General features: G+C 45.2%; 1 protein-coding gene across 2 annotated transcripts in view; it reads right to left on the bottom strand.

Annotated features, from left to right (window-relative positions):
* LOC102517879 (up-regulator of cell proliferation) overlaps positions 1-23,379 on the bottom strand; it is an 88,362-nt gene that overhangs the window by 5,610 nt on the left and 59,373 nt on the right. The window contains exons 1-2 of one of the 2 annotated variants that reach the window (XM_032470979.1): positions 20,087-20,240; positions 6,060-6,130 (exon numbers count right to left, since the gene is read on the bottom strand). In XM_032470979.1, the coding sequence (XP_032326870.1) occupies positions 6,060-6,130; positions 20,087-20,100 (85 nt within the window). In that variant the 5' untranslated portion in view covers positions 20,101-20,240. Of the gene's footprint in view, positions 1-6,059; positions 6,131-20,086; positions 20,241-23,379 lie in introns of those variants that run through there. The other variant, XM_032470980.1, reaches the window with a different exon arrangement.

The following is a 23,379-nucleotide window of genomic DNA, read 5'->3' as shown; positions in this document are numbered from 1 at the left end:
GGAGTTTCTGTTATCACGTAAAAGATGCACATATATGGGGGAGAATGTAGAGTGGGGAGTAGAAATGATTTACAAGTAAGCTGTTTCTTGTTCAGAGTCTCTAACAGCATGATATATTCATCAACATTAATTAATTTTAATCACTGAATGTATTTAATTTAGGGCCATTCAGATATTTACATTGGGAAAAAAACCCTTAAAACTCTATAGATTTGCTAGCAAAGGTGGGATGGTGGGAACCAGACTTCTCTGTACAAATTTTTTTATTGTTTTGACTTCTGATCCAAGTAAAAGTATCACCTATTTCAAGATAAAAATTGTATTCTTAAAAGCTTACGAACCAGGAAAATATTCTGACATTTTCAGATTTGTTAGTTTTCTCGTGATTTCTGTGTAATCAGATAGATAAACACGACAATTCAGTCTTCTCTGATGATGTCTCTGGGGGGACAGATGTGAAGAGTTGGAAAAGCAAGAGAAAAAAAGGAAAGGTGGGTCCAGAAAGCATGAGAAGATGAGAGAAGACACATAGATCAGGCTGGCGCGTTGAGCAGTCAAAAGATTATTTTATTCACAGTGGACAAAAGACATCAGAAGAATTTCTCCAAGGAACCCAAAGTGCCATCTGAGCTGGCAGAATGGCTAAAGCAGACACCTGGAGGAGGCCACGACGGGGTCGAGGTGGCTCTGAGAGAGTAGTTTTGAGCTGGAACCAAGGAATAAATTTCAGACCCAGAGAAGACAGGACCTTGCTTTGCTAGTAACGGGAGACAGAATCTGCTTCGGAACAGAAAGGTAACAGGTGGCTGAAGGCAAGAGCGCACAAAATGGCAGAAGGTCGCGCTGTCAAAGGAAATTGCCAAGGGGGCGTGGCCTTGTCACCCCGAATGTTTCACAGGCAGAGAGTTCTGGAAGCCCACATAAACATTCGTCACTAGCAGAGGATGGAAGGGGCAGAAGACAAGGCAGAAGGGCTTTGGACAAGTACACACGTCAGCAGGCAACTACAGGAAGCGAGCAAGGACTTGGGACCGTGGGCCAGGGTCTCCACCGTATTCCCTGCTGGACAAGAACTGGTTAGGACCGGTCAGGCTTGGGCCCCAACCCACTAGGAACACAGGGCTCAGATGGAACACAAGGAGCAGACTGTGGGTTCACTGAGATGAACTCTACATGGGGCGATTAAAACCATTCCCACCCATTACAGTGAACGACTTTTTTCCCTCAATTATTATAGCAGCCAGTCCTCACGCTGTAGAGTTTTTCACCAAATTTTGAAATATTTGTAATTGGGCAGTAAGTGGACATTTAAGACACTATTTGACACCTTTGGGCTATTAGTGTTAAGAATGAGCTATGGATTCCCACGTGCAAAAAGAATGAAGTGGAACTCCTCCCTCACACCATACACAAAAATTAACTCAAAATGTATCAAAGACCTAGACGGAGGAGCTAAAACCATAAAACTCTTAGAAGAAGACATGGGGTTAACCCTCATAACCTTAAATTTGGCAATGAATTCTTAGGTATGTCACCAAAGCACAGGCCACAAAGGCAAAAAAGATACATAAACTGAACTTCATCGAAGTATAAATTCTGTGTGCATTAAAGAACATTAGGAAGAAAAGTGAAGGGCAACCTACAAAATGGGGAAAATATGTGTAAATCATATGTGATTGGATCTAGTATCCAGCATTCATAAACAATTCTTACAACTTCACAACAAAAAAGGAAAAATAATTAAAAATGGGCAGAGGACTTGAATAGACTTTTCTCCCCAGAAGATAGACAAATGGCCAAAAAACACATGAAATGAAGCTTAGCATCACTACTCACTACTGAGATACGAATCAAAACCACAGTGAGATGCCACTGCACCCCTGCTAGGATGGAGACTTGAAAAAAAAAAAAAACAGAAAGATGGAAAATAACAAATGTTGACACGATAGGGAAACATTGGAATCCTTGTATGTTTCTGGTGGGACTGTAAACGGTGTGGAAAACAGGCTGGCTGTTCCTCAAAAAGTTAAACATGGAATTACCATGTGACTCAGTAATTCCACTCTGAGGTGTAGACCCAGAAGCACTGAAAACAGGGACTCAGACAAGTACATGCACGTGCACGCTCACAGCATCACTGCTCACTACAGCCAAAAGGTGCAAACAATCCGAAATGTTCCTCAAGAGATGAACGGATAAACACAATGTTGTCCATCCATGCAAGAGAATATTTTTCACCCTTAAAAAGGAACCACGTGGGTGAACCCCAGAACACTGTGCTAGGTCAAAGAAACTCAGCACAGAAGGGCACACATTGTATGATTCCACTTATAGGAAGTGAACAGAATAGATAAACAAAGATCTAACACAGATTTAATGGTTCCTATAGGGCCCAGGTGGAGGGAGGGGTAGGGAGAAACTAGACATTTTTTGAAAATGAATAGATAAGAAGTGATGATTGATCAACTCTGAATGGGAAAGTACTAAATGCCACAGACCTATTCACTGTAAAATGCTTCCCCCCCCCCAAGATTTTTCCTTTCTTAAAATTGTGTTAAAATACACATAACATAAAATTTACTGTCGTAAACATTTTTAAGTGTACAGGTCAGCGGTACTAAATATATTCACACGGCTCTACAGCCATCACCATCATCTGTCTGCATAATTCTACTCATCTTGTAGATCTGAAATTCTGCACCTATCAAACAATCCCTCATCTGCCCCTCTCCCAGCCCCTGGCCCCACCATCATACTTTTCGACTTTCTGATACTGACACTCTAACCCACACGAGTGGACTCATACAGTATTTGCCATTTTATAACTGGCTTATTTCTGTTAGCGTTATGTTCTCAAGGTTCATCCACGCCGTAACGTGCTGCATGTCTGACTGCTATTCCACTGTATGTATATACACCACGTTTTGATGATCCACTCATCTGTTGATGGACACTTGGGTTGCTTCCATGTCGGTTATTGTGAGTAATGATGCTACGAATCTGTGTGCACCAATCCCTCTTTGAGACCTTGCTTTTGATTCTTTGGGTATATACCCGGAAGTGGGATTGCTGGATCATATGGTAGTTCTATTTTTAGTTTCTTGAGGAGCCTCCATACTGTTTTCCACAGTGGTTTCACGACTTTCCATTCCCACCAACAGCGCACAAGGGTTCCAGGTCCTCCACACCCCTGCCAACACTTGTTCTTCTCTGTTATTTTGATAGTAGCCATCCTAATGGGTGTGAGGCGGCCTCGCACTGTGGTTTTTAAATTGCATTTCCCTAATCACTGGCGATGCAGAACATCTTTTAGAGGGCGTACTGTCCATCCGTCTGTCGTCTTTGGAGAAATGTCTGTTCAAGTACTTTGCCCATTTTTGTATCAGGTTGTTTTTCAATGCTGAGGTTGAGTTCTCTTATATTCTGATATGAATCCCTTATCAAATGTATGATTTGCAAATGTTTCCTCCTATTCTGTGCAATGCCTTTTACTCTGTGGATAGGGTCTTTTGATAAACAAAATTTGTTCATTCTCACAAAATCCAATTTGTATATTTTTTCTTTTCTTGCAGGAGTCTTTGGGGTCACATTCAAGACATTGTAGCCAAATCCAAATTCGTGCAGCTTTTGTCCAATGTTTTCTTCTAAGACAGAGTTTAAGTTTTGCATTGAGGATTACATTGATCGACTTTGAGTTAATTTTTGTATACATTTTTAAGTAGGAGTCCAGTCTCATTCTTTTGCATGCAAATACTCAGTGTTTCCTGCACTGTTTGTTGAAAAGACTGTCCTTTACCAACTGAGTGGTCTGAGCATCCTTGTTCAACATCACCAAGATCTTTTTCAAGGTTGTTTTAGTTATTCACTGTCCCTTGAGATTCCATACAAATTTTAGAATGGGTTTCTATATTTTTTCAAAAAAAAAATCACTGGGTATTTACTAGAGATTGCACTGAATCTGTAGAATGTTTTGGGTAATATTGACATTTTAACAACGTTAAGTTTTCTGCAAGGGAGGGACAAAATAGGGATGGGACTTAAGAGTACAAACTACTATGTATAAAATAAATAAGCTACAAGGATATATTGTACAGCACACAGAATATAGCCAATATTTTATAGTAACTATAGATAGAGTATAACTTTGAAAAATTGTGAATCACTCTTGTAACACCCAAAATTTATATAATATTGTAAATCAATTATATCTCAATAAAACAAGCAATACTAGTCTTCCAGTCCATGAACTTGGTACCTGTTTCCACTTACTTATGTCTTCTTTGTTTTCTTTCAAAAATGGGCCAGTTTCCCATATGTATATTAAACTTCAAAAAACCTTTTCTTTTTAATCCTGTGGGTTGAAGAACTTGCTTTAAGTCTTAATGAAATGCATGCTGAAGAGGAACTCACATACATCAGGAAGGAAATATTTAAAAATAATTACAAAAGGCTTATTCGCTTTTGGAGAGACGCACAGAGATGGAACTTTGGGGAAGGACCAGAAGGTCCCTGAGCCTCAGTTTCCTCAAACGAAATAAGAACCAATAATAACTATCTTATGAGGCTGTTGTAAAAATCTTAATAGGGCAACCTAGCTCATAAGAGACCAGAAGAACATTCTTTTTCCTCAGCCCACTCTTAAGTTTTCTTTCCTAGTTTCCTAAAGCAACACCCGGTAGCAGAACTTGTGCTGGAGCAAATGCTCTGTGTCTGCACTGTTCAGCATGCAGCCACTAGCTGCCTGGCTACTGAGCACCTGAAATATGGCTAGTGCGAGTGAGCAACTGAGTTTTTCATTTTGTTTAATTTTAAATCGTGTGCCTAGTGGCTACTGTATTGAGTAGCACGTTTCTAGATTCTGAGAAACCAAAGGGCTTTGGGCAATTACTGCTTGATCCCACCTTTGCTATAAACCTTGACCAACCTGCCATGAACTCCCACAGGGCTTACCTTCTAGAATTTAAGTTATGAGGACTGGGATTTGGGGCCATTGCATTCAGTTGCTTCCTATATTCTCAATGCCTACAAGGCCATTACATGGTAAGTAGTCAATAAATGTTTGTTTGAATGAATAAAATAAAAAGGAAATTTGATTAACCCAAACTTATTTGCATATTTTGGGGGGCTATTTTGCATAACACTATTAATATCCAATAGAACGCATTTTGAGAAGCACCCAATTAATTAAAAATGCCACATGATATCATTTATATGAGGCATCTAACATATAATAATTATAAGGACACAAATGAACTAATTATTATTTTGATTTCTTGAATATGTGTGAGCACATCTGACTGTCCTTTATGACTGGGTTACTGCGTTCTGTTGATTCTTAGTTTGTAGTTGGCTTTATTTCTTTGATAACTATGTGAGTTTAAAAAGCTAAAGATCTAATCTGCTCTTAGAAACAATAATTAGTACATGTATGGAAACTAAAAAAAGTGCAGTATATTGTAGATATGTATTTACATGCAATATAATGTGTATGTGCAGTCGAACTATATTCTACATAATAAAGCTGAAAAAGGAGAAAAAAAAAGAAAGATAGATTCAAAATGAGTTAAGAGAAATTAAGATATCTGGAGTGTGGCCACCATATCTCAGAGCTGGAGTCACAAGGGGCAGGTACAGCCCTACCGCTGAAATCCCCAGAGAAAGAAAAACCAGCTTATTGGGACCATAACCGAGAGACTACAAGCCCCAGTCCACGCTAGGGACAATCCCAGTTTATAACTTTTGTCCCAAGAGAAAGCACCTTTCACTCTCCCAAGTGCCAAGCTATGTTCAGGATGGCAGGTACCACAACGTGCTCAGACTGGGGTGATGTGTTCCCGGCCACTGCATGGTAATTACCTTTTTAAAACTGAATCCTATTTTGAATAGATGAGGGGGGCTCAAAAGACCCTTAAATGGATCTTGTTGTAAAAGGAAAAATAAAAGCCTTATGTGTGTTTATTTTTGAGGTCCATGACGCGCCCAGGTGGTGCTGGAATCCAGGATCCTAGTGGGACAGAAGAGACCAGTCTGTTTCCGGGTGGGTCCCAGCCCAGCTTTACCTGCAATGGCCACAGCTGTTCGTCCCTCGGATGCTTTTAATTCTGGGGCCACGTCTCCCAAATCTGAGCGTCTGAAACAATTTCAGAAGAAAATTGTAATTAAATTAGCGGAACACCACTGTCACCTATCAAACTGGCTGCGTGTCAAAAATCTCTCTACAAATCCTGTTCTCACTCCTCATCCTTGTCACTGGAATCTCAGAACCGAGCCCTGGGCGTCGCTGCTTTAAAAAGTGCCCGCAGTGAGTATAAGTGTAGCCACAGCTGAGAAACAACGGCCTAGATAAACCAGCCCTCCGAAAAAACTGCGGGCTACAGCAAGGAGCTATTCAGAAAAACAGGTAAATATACGTAACTATTTGACCAGTAATTCCACTTCTATCCTAAGGGAAAAATTAAAATTTAGTTACAAATATGTTGATGCCAACTTTATACATAATAGTGAAAAACTGGATGTTTTAAATCGAAGTCTAGTAACGGGGAATTATGGTGCAGACTTATTCTTTGGACCTCATTTTGTGGGCAAAAAGATGTTGTATGATATGTTATGTAATGATGGTAACGATACATTCATTAATGGGGGAAAAGTCAGGTTATGGAAGAGCATGTGCAGTGTGATTAGTATTTAATAAAACTGTGTCTATTTATTGATAGGTATATGCAGGGAAATCTGGAAGGATGTTTATCAAAAGTTAGTAGTGGGGGCAGGAAGGGATGACCCTGAATTATTTTAAGTAGGTTTGATAAGTACAGTCTATTCAAGAATAAATTATTTTATAAATGCTGGAGAGGCTGTGGAGAAAAGGGAGCCCTCCTACACTTCTGGTGGGAATGCAGTTTGGTGCAGCCACTGTGGAAAACAGTGTGGAGATTCCTCAAAAGACTAAAATTAGGCTTACCCTATGATCCAGCAATCCTACTCCTGGGCATATATCCAGAGGGAACCCTAATTCAAAAGGACACCCCAGTGTTCACAGCAGCACTATTTATAATAGCCAAGACATGGAAACAACTTAAATGTCCATCGACAGGTGACTGGATAAAGAAGCTGTGGTATATTTATACAATGGAATACTACTCAGCCATGAAAAATGATAAAAATAATGCCATTTGCAGCAACATGGATGGCCCTGGAGAATGTCATTCTAAGTGAAGAAAGCCAGAAAGAGAAAGAAAAATACCACATGAGATTGCTCATATGTGAATCTAAGAGGAAAAAAAAGAAGAACATAAATACAAAACAGAAACAGACTCACAGCCACAGAATACAGACTTGTGGTTGCCGGGGGGGTGGGGGGAGCGATAAACTGGGAGTTTGAGATTTGCAGATACTGACAGGTATATGTAAAATAGATAAACAAGTTTATACTGTAGAGCACAGGGAACTATATTCAATATCTTGTAGTAGCTCATGGTGAAAAAGAATATGAAAAATAATATATGTATGTTCACGTATGACTGAAGCATTGTGCTGAACACCATAAATTGACACAACATTGTAAAGTGACTATACCTCGATTAAAAAAGAAGAATAAATATTTTAGGTATATCATAGGAATGAGTAAATGTGTTGATTTTGTCAGAAGTCAGGGCTCCACTGTCGGAGAAAGGGCGTACAAATGAAAGGAGTGGAGGAAGTTAGAAAAAGATCCAGAGAGGTGCCCTGGAACTGGAGGTCCTAGTGTGCACGCATGTTAGCGTACACATGTGTGTCCACTTGCGTGTACATGCATGTATTTCCTAGCTCTGTCCACTGAAAGGGCCATGAAGCAGAGACACTGCTTGTAGCCGCGAGCACACTGAGCACCTTTCAACATCATTCCATGCTGAGAGACACCAGGTCTCCCTGGAGAAACTGCAGGTCCCAGGAGTCGCAAAAGAACAAGATGAATCTGAACATCTTATTTCAGAAAATTAGGAAGTAGTCCAAAAAAAATTTAAAATGCTGGGGCATCTCACAGGACACAGGAGCCAGCTTGAAGGGGCTCCCACTATCAAGTGTGCGTCGATCTGAGTGTGAAGCATAAATCGTAAGACAAACTCAAAATGGAATGTTGTTAGAGGGGGAGAGCTGTATTACCCCAAGGTATGAAAGTCGTAAAAGACTGAGGAAACGTTCCAGATCCAGGGTTGCTAAAGAGACAAGGACACAAGACACAGTAGCTCGCCCTAGACTGGACCCTGAGCTAGGAGACATCTTTGGGGGTCAAATGACTAAACTGAAATATAGGTGTAACCAATGTTACATTTCCTGATGTTGATAACTGTACGCTGGTTACATAAGGGAATATCTGTATTCTTAGGAAATAAGACGCTGAAGGATTTAGGGATAAAGGGTAATGATGTATATAAGTTACTTTCTAATGGTTAAGAAAAAATTACATACGTGTGTATTTAACGCAGAGAGAGAGAAAGAATGATAAATGAGAGTGGTAAATGAGCTAAAATGTTGTGAATGGGAGACCCTGGATAAGGGGCCTTTTTAATTTTGTAATTTATCCGTAAGTAAAAATTATTTCCAGGGGGGAGTTAGACCTCAGGGGTTAGAGTGCATACCTAGCATGCACAAGGTCCTAGGTTCAATCCCCAGTCCCTCCATGAAAAACGAATAAATAAACATCTAATTACCTCCTCCCTCCAAAAAAAAGTCAGCATGTTAAACACTTAAAAAAAAAAAAGACATTAATTCCAAATTAAAAGTTTTAAAAATTAATAGTGATTAGTTCTTTCTGAGCATCAGTTTATCTCATTTGATTTTTTTTTTAAATAGAAGAGGCATGTATTGATTTAATACAACTGGATGAGCTGTTATAATAATGCTGAGGGTCAGGGTCAGAATAAGATATATATGTGCCCCTTTAAACCGCCTTATAGCACAGAATACTAGGCAGCTCTGACTTAATCGGACCCCGATACTACAAAAATGAGAGTTTTCACTGTCTTCTCTTCATTTTTCTGCAAAGAACGTATATTGCTTTTGTAATAAGAAAAAAGGTATCCTTAAAAAAAAGAAAATGTGACTGGTTAAAAATAGCTTCCCAGAGGGGACGAAGCAGACCTGGCCTGGAGGTGGCAGCAGCCGCTGTGCTGAGGTCCCAGGCAGGAAGGGGCAGAGGACAGGTACTTACAGCCCAGGGCTGCTGCCAGGCCTACGCCCACTGCCCGCAGCGCTAAGGACACACTCGCCAGGACGGGAGCTTAACTTCAACCATGTCTTTTCCACGCAAGAAAGTGGAAAACTTAAGAGTGAAATTATCACAGGGGCAACTCTGAGTTTGTGCTGATTTCTGAAAATATACCTGTAAGTCTGTACTTTATTCTTGCTAACAAACTTCATACTTAATTGAGTCCCTGTGTTGTAAACTGGAAGCCGAGCCAACTCTTGCAAGAGAACAGCAACAGAATTTGTGAAATGCTTTCTTTTTTTTTTATATTGAGGTGTAGTCAGTTTACAATGTTGTGTCCATTTCTGGTGCACAGCACAATGCTTAAGTCATACATGAACATACACATACTCAGTTTCACATTCTTTTTCACGAGATCTTGAGTATATTTCCCCGTGCTGTACAGTATGAATTTGTTTATCTATTTCATATATACCAGTCAGTGTCTGCAAATCTCAAACTCCCAATCTATCCCTTCCCACCCCACTTCCCTCTGGCAACCACAAGTCTGTATTCTATGTCTGTGAGTCTGTTTCTGTTTTATATATAAGTTCATTTGTCGTTTGTTTTTTTTTTTTAAGATTCCACATATTAACGATCTCATATGGTACTTTTCTTTCTCTTTCTGGCTTACTTCACTTAGAATGACATTTTCCAGGGCCATCCATGTTGTTGCAAATGGCATTATTTTATCATTTTCATGGCTGAGTAGTATTCCATTGTATAAATATACCACATCTTCTTTATCCAGTCATCTGTCGATGGACATTTAGGCTGTTTCCATGTCTTGGCTATTGTAAATAGTGCTGCTATGAATATTGGGGTGCAGGTGTCTTTTTGAATTAGGGTTCTCTCTAGATATATGCCCAGGAGTAGGACTGCTGGATCATATGGTAAATCTGTTTTCAGTCTTTTGAGGAAATCTCCATACTGTTTTCCACAATGACTGCACCAAACTGTGCAATGCTTTTTAATTTACAACTCATCTTTCAGTATTTGTATGGCCTGAATTGCATCCCCTCAAATTCCTATGCTAAAACCCTAACCCCACAATGTGACTGTATTTGGATACAGGGCCTTTGGGGAAATAATTAAGGTTGAATGAGGTCACAAGGGTGAGGCCCTGATCTGATGGGACTGGTGTCCCATTAGAGGAGGAGGCCCCCGCCCCCCCAAGAGCCCGCTCTCTCTCTGCAGGTGAACAGAAAAGGCCACGTAAGGACACAGCCTGAAGGTGGCCACCGACAAGCCCGGGGGAGGTGCTCCAGGAGAAGCTGAATCTGCCTGCACTGTGGTCTAGGATTTCCCACCTTCACAACTGTGAGGAACAAATGGTAAGCCCCTCGTCTGTGGGACTTTGTTACGGGGGCTAGGCCACCCGACGTCACCCAGCTAGGAAGCTCGGGGCCAAAGCCCGCACACGCAGCTTCTGGTTCCCTTTCGGTTCATTATCAAGGGTCAGATGGCTTTTACGTGACTCCTAATTACAGCTAGTAACTACAAAAATCATCCAAAGCAGCCCACCTGCCCACCCCCAGGGCAGCCTGCAAACCCCAGCCTTGCAGACTTGCTAAGCCGCCTCCTGCCTGTCCACCAGCCGCCCAGGCCAAGAGACTGGAAACACACCGGGCCTCCAGTGGCCCCCGTGTGCCCTGTTCCACTTCCTTATTCGGGGCTATTTAGATTTCAGTCTTCTCCTGAGGCCCATGCTGGTCCTTTCAAGACTTCAGGGCACAGAGCCAAAAGTGGAATCCAGCTCAGGCACGGCCTGGGGGCCACCAGCACAGAGGTCCGGCCGGGGCCTGGGCCCCTGGACCGCTCTGCAGGGCAAGGGGTGATCGGAACGCCACCCTGAGAACAGTCCTTTGTCACTAAGTTAGGAAGCAGGCACCCTGCTTGCACACGGGGCTCCCTTCACGTCTGGCAGGCAGAATCAAGACCCCGACAACTCTGGGCTGTCTGCCTCACCAGCTGTCACCCCTCAAGACACAGAGCAAGGCGCACTTCCCTTGTCTTTTTTGAGGCGCACTGCTTCTTCACCTGGAGGTTTTAAGCCAGGAGATCCCCCTCTGAGATGGAGATGCCTGCGACACCTCGGAGTTAGGCCCTCCTTGGGCAATGTCCCTCCACGCCAAGAACAGGCCGATGCCTAGCAGCAGACCTGGCTCCCGCACTGAGAGGTGCCAACAAAAGAGGATGGCACAGAAAATCGAACAAAACAGGGGCTAAACCCAGTGGCAGTTGCTTCCCTTCGTGTAGTTGGCAATATATTATTAATTGCTTCACACAGCAACGAGTCTGACCCAGTTTTTGCTGTTTGATGCAGACAGCTTTCAAGATCTTCCCCGGCCCCTGCTGCCCCGCATCTGGACCAGCAGACAAGGCAGCCTGGGGGCTCTGTCCTTTGGCCCTGGCTGGGGACCCTCACCCCATGACAACCTCGGAAACAAAACAAAACCTGAGGCCCGTCGCTCACTAAATTAGTCATAAACTTTTTCAAACCCTCTTGGTGGGCTGAACGCTGTCCCCGACAAACCCTATGTTCAAGTCCTAACCCCAGGGCTGTGAACGTGGCCTTATACGGAAAAGGAAAAGGGGTCTTTGCAGGTGTAATTGAGATGCTAAATTAAGATGAGGTCATACTGGGGCAGGCTGGGCCCCTAATGCAATGACTGGTATCTTTATAAGAGAACAACTTGGATGCACAGAGAGAAAAGCACACAACAATGGAAGTGGAGGTGACTGGGCTGGCGCACCTACAATCCAAGGGACACAAGGCCTGCTGGCAGCCACCACAGGGCAGGAGAGAGGCCTGGGACAGGCTCTCCCTCAGAGCCTCCAGAAGGAACCAATCAGCCCACACTTTAGTTTCAGCCCCTTGGCATCCAGAACTGTGAGAGAAAAAATGTCTGTTTTCTGTAAGCCGCCCAGTTTGCGGCACCGTGTTAGACCATCGCTACCGAGCTGGGACGGTGTGTGCGTGGCCCTTGACAGCTGCATTCGTTTCTGCCTCTTATCTTGACAGGGGTTCTCCCCTGCGTGTGTCTGTGTGTCTTCTCTGCTTCTGTGAGGGCGCCAGTCACTAGAGCAGGGCCCACCCTGACACCCAGTGCGCCCCCATTTTAACTCACTGTGTCTGCAGAGTCTAGTTTCAGAAAAGGACACGTCTTTGCCCCAGGCCCACTCTGTGTATGTGCAGCGCACAAGAGGACGTGGCTGTAAACTGCGCCCCATCCTCCAGGCCCTTAAAGAGTTTCGCTGGGGACGCGCTGTGAACACTCACTACACAAACTCTACAAAACACAACGTACGCTGATCTGTGCAGCAAGGCTGCCCTTCCCTGCGCTGCGCACCTCATCAGGTTGCTGTAAGGACCCGGAGAGACTCACGTACACGAAGCCATGTTTATGGAAGGCGATCGCTGTTCTCTTGAATTTATCTGCATATTCATTTGCTGCTAGGAGCTTTTCCAGGAGTTTGAGGTTGGGATAAGACAGATATCTGTGCTCTTAGCTCGCAGTCAGTGAGGTGGGGGGGAGGACAATAAACAATTTTTGAAAGTTTTAGATAGGGGGCACGCTGGGAGGTGAGCTGCTGGGGAGGAAGCTGTGGACCAGGATGAGGGGACCGGGCATTTGTGAACAGCAGGGGGAGGGGGGGCGCTGCTGTAACTGGGTCAGGGCGGGCCTCCCAGGGAAGGGGACGTGAGCGTGCAGACTTGGCCCCAGGTGACAGCACGAGGCGCCCAGCTCCCGGGGAAGGCGTTCCAGGCAGAGGCCGGTGCGGCTGGCGCAGAGGGAGCGGTCAGATGAGACAACGTTCTGGGCCCCAGGAAAGGTTCTGGCTTTGACTCTGCAGGATGCTCTGAGCGCAAGTCAGCATTCCTGTTTCACACTGAGAGGAAACTGAAGAAGGTGAGGCCCTGGGTGGGAGCACCAGAGGTGACAACCAGGGATGGGCTCTGAACATCTCTGTGAGGAATTTCAACAGACTGGGAAGGCTGTGGGCAGGGCAGGGCTGAGGGGCCCACGGGCAATCCGGTGCCCACTTCTGGCCCAGGATCCAGGGACAAAGCCTTCGGAGCTGCTGAGCAGCACAGGGCCTGCAAGGGGCCGGGGGAGGCTTAGGGAAGGCAGCGCCCCACCACGTACCCAATAGACCACTGTTGGCGTCTTTCCTAAGGACACACCGTCCGCCCACGACAAAGGCAGAATCGGCTTGCTATTTCTCCGGGATAACTGAAAGCAATTATGATGTGGATAGAGCTGGAAAACCCAAGAGAGCAACTGAAAAGCAGCTGTGAGCAATGCGGGAATTCAGGGGATGTACAAAAAAAGTTATGTTAAAAACCCAACTGCCTTCCTGTACGTGAACAGAAGTTTAGAACTGTGGAAGGGACATTCCCACTAGGGTATCAACAAGAAAAAAATTAAGAATATACATTATAAATGTGCAACATCTATATGAAAAGGATTTCTGAATTGGGAGCCACTATGTTGTACATTTGTAACTTTATATATTGTACATCAATTGTACCTCAATAAAAAATTTATTCATAAATAAAGAATTTCTAAATACTAAAGAATATAAAAGACTTCAATAAATGAAGAGGCATATTCTTTTTAGAGAAAAAGAAAAGCTTACCATATTTTAAAGTGTAACTCTCCCTAAATTAACCTGTAAGTGAATTGAGGCTCAAAAGCAGATAAGCTGATTCTATTCAGAATTATCTGCACAATAATAATCTGGAAAATTCTGAAAAAATGAATGGTAATGAAGGAAGACAAAACCTCCCAGACAGTAAAATATAGTACAATACATTAATAAATTAAATAAATCTCTGTAGTCCTGGTGCATGAATGAACAGAGCGTCCAGTAAAAGAAGAGCCCAGAAATTTTGTCCCGAATCCAGGTCGCTCGGAGTATCCGGTGATTTTTCAGTTCCAACAACCTGGGAAGAATAAAGGTAAATCCCTACCAATTCTTTCACCAAAATGAAAACCACCTGGATCTAAGAGCTAAATTAGAAAATGAAACAAAAAATGCTCTGAAAGAAAATATTTAAAAAAAAAAAAAGATCTTCATAAAGTCAAAAGGCACATGACAGACAGAGGGAAAGAATTTGTAACACATACAACAAAAGATTATTCGATTTCTCTATGCACAAAGATCCACACGTCCGTGGGCAAGAGCCAAGAATCTAAACAGAAACAAAATAACAAAGCAGACCTCCACAAGGCAGTGTGGGTTTGAAACAGAACAAGGAGGGGGACCCAGAATCCTTACTGTGCCCTGCCTCCCACGGTGATGCTTCTCCAGCAAGGATGCAGGTTCTCAGACAGGAACAGAGTGCGAGGCACCTGAGTTTTCATTTATGTCCCTTTTATACCTTTTGAAACTTTTACCATGTGTCTATATTAACTACTTTTCAAGGCAACTAAGAATTTTATAAAAAGTTACGATGCAGAGAATCTAAGACAGAAGCACCACTTCTGAACTACAGCAGAGAAGGGCTCCCCTGAGATGCCGGTGGTCTCCCTCCCAGCGCACCAGCGCCCATGGGGAACCACTCTCTAAGGGACAGGGCCGCTTCCAGGTTATCCCATCTTCAGCCACCATAACAGCATTAACAGCATAATTGAAGGTACAGCCACTCTGCTGATACAGCTTTTCATCCCAACAAACCAAGTAAACACATCCTTCCTTCAGCTTCCTTCACAACTGTGCCAGAGACACTGTGTGTGTGCTCTGTGATCGGAACAAAACACTGAATCCACGTTTCTGTTTGCGCCTCAGTAAGCAAATTTAATCCAACTATCCTTAATGGAGTCGTTCTGCATCAAGTTTTAACCCAAACTGCTTATGAGATGGGCCTCAGTTCCCTCATCTGTATAACTCGGGTAACAGTGCCACAGGATTGTTGTGAAGATTAAAAACCGTAATACACGCAAAAGGACTTAGAACGGGGCCCAATAACACACTTCTTGGAAGTGGGCAGGATCTAAATTTAAAAGAACATTCGCTCAGACTGGAAAGCCCCTGCCACTCGTGGTTCTGGGAAGGAAGAGGTTCCCCTTCGCGCTGGGGCACAGGCTGGCCATGCTGGCATGCGATCTGATGAGGCGCTAACACAGCTGCCATCCAGGGGCAGGGAGGCGGGGTTCGGTGCGCTGCTCTGCAGAGCCAGGGATGGGTCAGTCCACACCACCTTCCTCTTTGTCTCATTTTCTCCAGTGGGGAGACACTGTGGTGGCGGCGGCTGGCTCACTGGGCAATCCCAGATCTACGGGCGAAGGGCTAAGGCTGCGTCCTGCTGGCAAAGCCACCTGCACACCTTTGGAAGCCACTGTAGCTCCTGAGCGGAGGCTAAGGGCTCCTGATGGACTTCTCCCAGGAGCAGGTATATACCTTGTCTGAGTTCCTCAGTGTCTCCTCCCCGCAGTATGACCTGTGGGTCCTCTGCTCCGCTACCCTGGACTGGCTAGAGGACCCACCCTCCACCCAAGTAAAGAGCCCGGAGCTCTTCTGGCTCATGTGGCCCAGGCCAGGCTCCACTGGGAAAGCTAAGCCCTTGCCAGACGGGGAAGTCCGGGATCCTTTCCTCCCCTACAAAATGATGGCATTGGGAGAGAATCTTTCTGGACAGGGAAGACAAAAAGTTAAGGGGGGAGGGTAGAGCTCAGTGGTAGAGCACATGCGCGGGGTCCTGAGTTCATCCCCAGTACCTCCATTAAAAAATATATTTAAAAAAAAACATTATATATATATATATACATACATACATACACATATACATACACCTAATTCCACACCCCACCAAAAAAAATTTTTAAAGTTACGTCTCAGGTACTTTTAAATGTCCAGTGGATGTTAATGGGAGAGCCTTCAGATGCCAAGGGAGGTAAGTTCTGCAAGAGTGGCCAGGAGGGAGGGTGAGGTGTCCGGTGGACCCCCCCTGCCTCCCACACCTTCACTCCAGGACAGGTCTGTTGCCTCACTCCCGGCCCAGCGCAGGGACTGCTCGAGTGCATAATGACCACATTTCCTGAAACAAAAACTTGATGACGTGAGTTTACTAATGGGCTGTGGGTGCTTAGAATTTGATGTTATCCACCGGATCAAAGACAGTGGGACTGACTACTTCTGAGGGATTATAAGGGGTCAGGGGTAAAGTTTCTCTCTTCATGGGGAGTGAAGGTGGCGTTAGCTTCCTATTTCTTGACTCAGTAATTCCATCAGACAGCAAAACTTTTAAAGTCTGATGCCATCCCATGTTGGGGCGTGTAGAGAACCCATAAAACCTGGTGATGGCACAACCGTTTATGAAGATGCTTTGGGAGCATCAGTTCAAAACCGGACAGGCTCGCTGACCACAATGACCACAATTCTTTGTTACCTGCTTTATAAAAACACCTGTGCATGTCCAGAGGGAGACACTGAGGCGGGAAGCCCCCCAAAAAAACCCGGCATGGCCCCCAAGCAGGGCCACTGCTCTCCTGCCGGCACCACCCGGCTCCCTGGCCCAGAGGCTCGCTCTCACTTTCTGCCTCTGAAACGGCTTACTTACCCCTAAAGCTCTATTGGTTCCCTGAGCTCACTTCTGATTGGTAATTTCTCTCACTCCTGATTGGTCTATTTCTACAAAGCTTGTTCCTGGTTGGTCAACTTCTGTTGTACTTTATTTGCATATGATGTTGCAAAGTGTAAAACTGGCACCTATAAAGGCCTGTGTAAACCTACAGACGGGGTCCAGAGCTTGGAGTGTTAACTCTTCTGGGTTGGGTGGTGTAGTAAACCTGAGTTCTCCAACCCTGAGTGCTGCTTGCTTGGTCTCTTGCCCGGATCTGGGTTGCTGTCACAACTGAGCCGTAACACCAAGCTGTAACACATTTTTCTGCAACACCACCAGCTATGCAGCGTTATCTTACAGAGAAAACTGGAGGCGCTCATAACCATGCCACAGAACATTATACAAATGTCAGATTTTACGTGAATCTGGTCTTTGTTCTCACATGCAAAGAAAGCATTTCAAAGCAGATTGATGGGTGAATAAAGCAAGCTGCTGAACAGTATGAGACCGCTTATGTAGAAAGAGAGAAAATAAATGGTTAAGATGGCAACTTTTAGATTATGTGTAAAATAATAAATTTAAAAATTCCGGGGATGGAAACAGAGCAAAGAACAAATATAACGTGTAAATACAAGGGAAGATGTCTGTCAGGATACCCACCTAGGGTGGGAGGGGAATTTAGGTCCACCTGTAAGGATATCTCTCTGGTTAAAAAAATAATAATAATGCCTTAATTTTAAAAACACCAAAATGTTGTAAGTGGTGGTCTACGGAAACTCAGACTATACTTGATTTTTATTCTCTGTTTTATGTTTGTTTTTTAAAATCCCTACCATCAACAACCTGGAAAAATATGTATTTTGCAGGTAACTAGGTTTGCTATCCATCTAGATAGGTGTGAATGGATGGTTGAGTAGGAGCCCATTCAAGATGGGCTACAGGTGATGAAGGCTACGGACTTGGTCCCAGGAAAATACACATCGCCCCCCCACCCCCGCAACCCCGCAACACTGCATACAATTTCAAGGAATGCAGGACCCTGGAAGCTCACCCATGAATCGTGGACCCTAAGTCATTCAGAACCTCTGACCTGGGACATTTAAAGCTGAAGGGGTGGATGCAGTCATGCACATGTACTGGGGATTACAGAGATGGGCTACAGAACCCAAGGAAACCTTAACAATGAAGGAGCAGGCAGAGAAAGAAGAGATGGGGGCTATAAGAAAGGAAGCCCACGGGAGAGGGTAGACGGAGCAGGTTGATGACCTCCATCTCCCCTGCCTGCTCCGCCTTCCCCACACTGCTGTCACATGGATTCCCCAAGAACTGGGTGACAAACATCCCTCAGTGAACAGTGGGCATCAAGCCCACAAAAGGAGGCCAGGTCCTGCAGTCTGGCCCAGCCTCCATCTGTGGCCTTGTCTCTATTTAGCTCCAAACACACTGGGCTGTGAGTCATCTCAAATGTATCTTTTTCCTTTGATGCCTTCATTCTTGCCACTTTGTTTTGCATAATGCCTAGCACATGGGTAAGGTCCTCAAAAATTGTCAAGATTTCTTCTTTCCTTCCCAGCTGTCTTACAGAAATTGTCACTTGGAAAAGAACACCAGATTTGGTCGCTCCTCCATGAACAGCCCAGGATAAATCATGGCTCCCCTGCCATCCCTGCCCTGAATCTCTGGATTTGTTCCCAAAACACCCAGTCTACTAGGCTGGATGACTGCTGACTTGAGAGAGGCCTGGGGATCTTAGGAAATCAGGTCTCCGTGTCTGGACTCTGGTCTACCAGCAAAGCCCGCAGACATCTGGAGATGGGGACTGTCCCCAGATTTGTACATACCATAATAAGTACATAGTTCTTTCCATGAAATACACTAAAAATTTTGTACCCTTGCAGTGGGTACCCTTCAGAAATCAGCACGAACCGCAAACTCATGGGGTCATTCACAAATAGCTGGAACTGCAAATATCAAATCTATGTCCCTGTAGCCACCTACAGCAGTGCATACCAGCCCAGCATTAAGTACTGCTCTGATCCAGCTCTACAAAGTAGTGGGTTGGACACCAAATGCACCATCACTTTTTAAAGAGGCTCATGGCAGCCCTTCCTGCCTCCAGTCCATCCTGCCTCACCCTTTCCTGACAAGAGGGCCAGGAATACAGTGGGACCTTGGACCTCTGGGTGAATCAGCCTGGCCTTCTGAGGGATGAGCTGTTTATTTTACTTCCAAGCTCAGAGCACTGGGTGCTTCTGACTGCTCCTCCCCAAACCTAGAAAGACAGCAGGTGGATGGAAAATGCCCATGACTTGGTGGAATCAAATCCATATTGCTCCACTGCACTGAGCCCGTTCGCTCGGGGGCATGGTTCAGGCCTCACCTCTAAGGGCCCTCAGATCCATCATCTCTGCCTCACGCCCCCACCCCCACCGGTAAAAGGCCTTCGTGATGTGTAAGGATGTAACAACTCGATCTGCTATCACAGACACTAGATCTAAGACACTGTGAATGGCGGACAACAGTCAAATGCAGACTATTAACCAACCAAAGCAATGACCTTGAGACTAAATGTTCCTCCTCTGTGAAGCGGGGCTGTTGGGTGAATGAAGTCATTCCCAGCTTTCGCGACTAGTTAGACTATCAAACCCAAAAGTGATCATGATGAATTGCTGAGGTTTTATTTTGCAGTAAGGATTTCTTTTTTAATTACAAACTCTATGTGTCACCATCATTTCCTCAAAGAGAGAACACTCGGACACCAAGACAGCAGAATGGAGGTGAAATTCCCACAGCGGCAGCCGCCGCCGCTACCGGGCCCCGCGGCGCAGCCCGAGCGGAAGGCCCGGGCCGGGCCGGGCGGGTCCGCGCCGCCGCCCTGCGGGGCCGCTGGGGCCGGGCCCGCGGCAGGGAGGCCCCGGCACTGGATCACGGCCGCAGCGCCGGCGGGAGAGCGGCCGCGGAGCGCAGGGCGGAGGAGGCCGGGCGCGCGGCTCCCGGCCCCGGGCGCTCGGGGGGCGGGCGGCGGGGGGGGGGCGCGACCAGAGCACACCCGCCCCGCCCCGCACCGCGCGGCCCCCGCGCACCCCGAGCCGCGACACCCGCACGCACCCCGCCCACCGCGCGGCCGCCTCCCCTCCCCGCGGGCGGCGGGAGAGGGCGAGCGCGGCCGGGGGCCGGGGCCAGGGGGCTCCCGCGAGGCCGCGGCCCCGGCCCTCCCGCCACCCCCGCGCCCCCCGCCCGCGCTCTCGGCGCCGCAGCCCCCTCCCCGGCGCGGCCGCCGGCGCCGCACTCACCCGGGCGACGCCATGAGCGCGGCGAGGTCTCGGCGCGGCTGCCGCCTCCGCTTCCTCCGCGCTGAGCGGCTCCGCCGGGGAGGGGCCTCGCGCCGGCCGCCCGCCCGCCGGGGCAGCTCCGGCCGCGGGGGCGCGGGGAGGGCCCGGGCCGGCCGGGGGTGGGGAGGCTGGGAGCGGGCCCGGAGCCGGCGGCGGGGGCGGCGGGGGTGGCGGGGGGTGGGGGGCGGCGCGGGGCGCGGGGGCGCGGGCGGCACGTGCGGGGCGGGGGACTACCCGCAGCCCGGGCCCGCACCGACCCCCCCCCCCCCCGCCGGGTGCCCCGGCGCCCAGGTGCCCGCGGGCCGGGGCGCGCCGCGGGGAGGACGGGGCCACCAGGCGGCTGCGGGGACCCAGGTGAGGTCACCGCCTCCCTGCGATCTGAGTTTTCCGTTTTCTTAAGAAAAGCCTTTCCTTTAGCTCCGGAGTGCAAGGCGTTGTTATTATCAAGCAAAACAGTAACTTTGCTGTTTCTCAGCTGGTGTGCTGCTCTGCGGGAGTCACAGCGCGCAGCCCTGAGGACTGTGGGGCACTTTTATTACTTTTCCACACTGTATTATTTACCAATAATCATGAATTCCTGCAATGGGTTTCACCCCATCAAGCGCGGGGTACTTGAGTGTCCATTCCTGTCTCAGCCAAATGACTTTTCACAGATAAAAGAGCTCTTATAAGTGAAAGCATTTCATAAAAAGCGCTGGACAGTGAAAGCCTTTGTCGATCACATCTGTTATTTTTTTTAACATTTCTTAATTGAGTAATAGTCATTTTACAATGTTGTGTTAAATTCCAGTGTAGAGCGCAATTTCCCAGTTATACATGAACATACATATATTGTCACATTTTTTTCCGCTATGAGTTACCACAAGATCTTGTATATATTTCCCTGTGCTATACAGTGTAATCTTGTTTATCTATTCTACATTTTGAAATCTCAGTCTGTCCATCTGTGTTATATTTCATTATATGAACAATCATCATTTTATCATTTTCACTACGAATAAAAACAAGGGACAGCCAAGCTGTGACTGAAAGCCTTGGCTGGGAGCCAGAATACTTGGGTTGAAGTCTGGACCCTACCAATAATCCTCTCCGGAACCTTGGCCAAGATAGAACCTTCCCAGAGCTACAGTTTCTTCAGCTGAAAAATGGCGATAATAAAGGTCCCTTCCTCTCTAGGAGACCTGAGTTAATAGGAGTTAATATTTGTGGAGGGATTAATACATTTCCTGGTAAACAGTCTCTTAACTTCTGGAGAGTCCATTCAACGTTTTCAGCCTCCTTGTTTCTTTCAGTAAAATGTTATCTCACAATTGCTGCCTTGAGTCCAGATGACAATGCTCTGTAAACGTGAGCTGGTAAGTATGGGGGCATGTGAGATCCAAAATAGGTGTAAACCCCAGAGGACCGGACTTAGAGAAGAGTTTGAGGGATGGGCAACTACTGAATGGGCTGACTCAAGACAATAATGATTGCCACTGGAGTGGGGGAGGTCAGATACTTTTTTAAAATAAGCTGTTGGTTTTAAAATATATTTTGAAATAATGAATAATATCAGTGCAATGAAATTAAATATTCTTCCAATATGAATTTTACTAGGTATGTAGCAATTCACTGCATGACGGACCATCATATGTTTTAATCAACCCTATTATTAGACATAAATGTGATACATATATAATAATGTACATAAACACGCACAAACACACAAAGATTGCTGTTCCAGCACGGTCACCAACACTGATGATACTGCCAGTTTCAAAAAAACTCTCAATAAATGTTACAATTTATTTTTTTATCATTGCCAGTTTGATACGTTAAAAAAAACTTTTGCGGGGGAGGGTATAGCTCAAGTGGTTGAGTGCATGCTTAGCTTGCACAAAGTCCTGGATTCAATCCCCAGTAGTTCCTCTAAAAAAATAAAACAAACCTAATTATCTCCCCTCCACCAAAAATAAAATAATTAATTTAAAAAAGAACTGTTTTGGCAAAATGGCAGACTAGGAGGTTCCGAGCTCTCCTTTTCCCACAGAAACATGAAGAAAGCAACCAGAAGCTGTCTGAACGAATTTTGTAGGGGTTTTGAAAAAGTCAAAGGTTTACAGCAACCAAGCAAAAATTCCAGCAAGAAAAAGCCATCTTTAAAATGACAAGAAAGTTTTGTGGCATCTTTCTATTTGCCATCGCCCGACTCCTTCCCCAGTGTGCCAGTGGCTTTGCTTGAGCAGGGAGCCTTCTGTTTCCCAGTCCCCACAGCCCCATCACCTTGCACTGGAGGGAGCAGAACAGACCTTGTTTGGATGCTACCTGACCTGTGAGAAACAGTAAAGGCGGTCCTTCAGTTTGAAATGCCAGGCAATAACTCATAACAGTATGAAGTTGTAAAGATCTGACAAAGAAAGACATGGGCAAGTATAAAAACTAGTATTCTTTTAAATTTCGTAGCTACTACACCTTTTATTTTCAACAGGACTTAAAAGACAAATGCATTAAAATAATTATCAATTATAAATCTGTATTATTAGACTCAACGTATAAAGGTGTAATCTGCGATATTACTAACATGAAGGGGAAACAGAACTGTATAGGAGTAAAGGTTTTATATGCATTTGAAGTTAAGTTGGTATTATGCAAATTAGATTGTATTATAACTTGAGGATGTTATATGTCACCCCCGTGATAATCACAAAGAAAACATCTTTAGGATATACAGAAAAGTGTATATGAGAAGGGAATTAAAACCTGCCATTAAAATTTTTTAAAAATCTGCTGAACAGAAAAGAAGGCAGTAAGAGAGACCAAAAACACTATAAGACTTTTTTTTAAAGTAGTAAAATAGTAAGTTCCTCCTTAGGAACAGTTACTTTAAATGTAAATGGATTAAACTGTCTGATCAAAAGGCAGAGATAGGCAGAATGGATTAGAAAAATGATCCAAGTTTATACAGTCTACAAGTGACTCACATTAGATCTAAAGATAGAAAAAAGAATGAAAATGGAAAGAGATATTCCATGTAAATATTAACCAAAAGAAAGTTGGGTAGGCTATACTAATGCAGACAAAACAGACTTCATTTCAAAGACTTACAAGAGATAAAGACATTATTGATTAAACGAAAGTTAATTAAACACAACATAACAACTATAAACATATATGCACCAAAAAGAGGACAGAAACATATGAAGCAAACATTCACAGAATTAAAGGGAAACACAGTTCCATAATAATAATTGACTACTTCAATAACCACTTTCAAT

The sequence above is a fragment of the Camelus ferus genome, chromosome 31, assembly GCF_009834535.1.
Source record: "Camelus ferus isolate YT-003-E chromosome 31, BCGSAC_Cfer_1.0, whole genome shotgun sequence".
Lineage (NCBI taxonomy): Eukaryota > Metazoa > Chordata > Mammalia > Artiodactyla > Camelidae > Camelus > Camelus ferus.
This window is presented reverse-complemented; position numbering and strand designations above follow the sequence as displayed.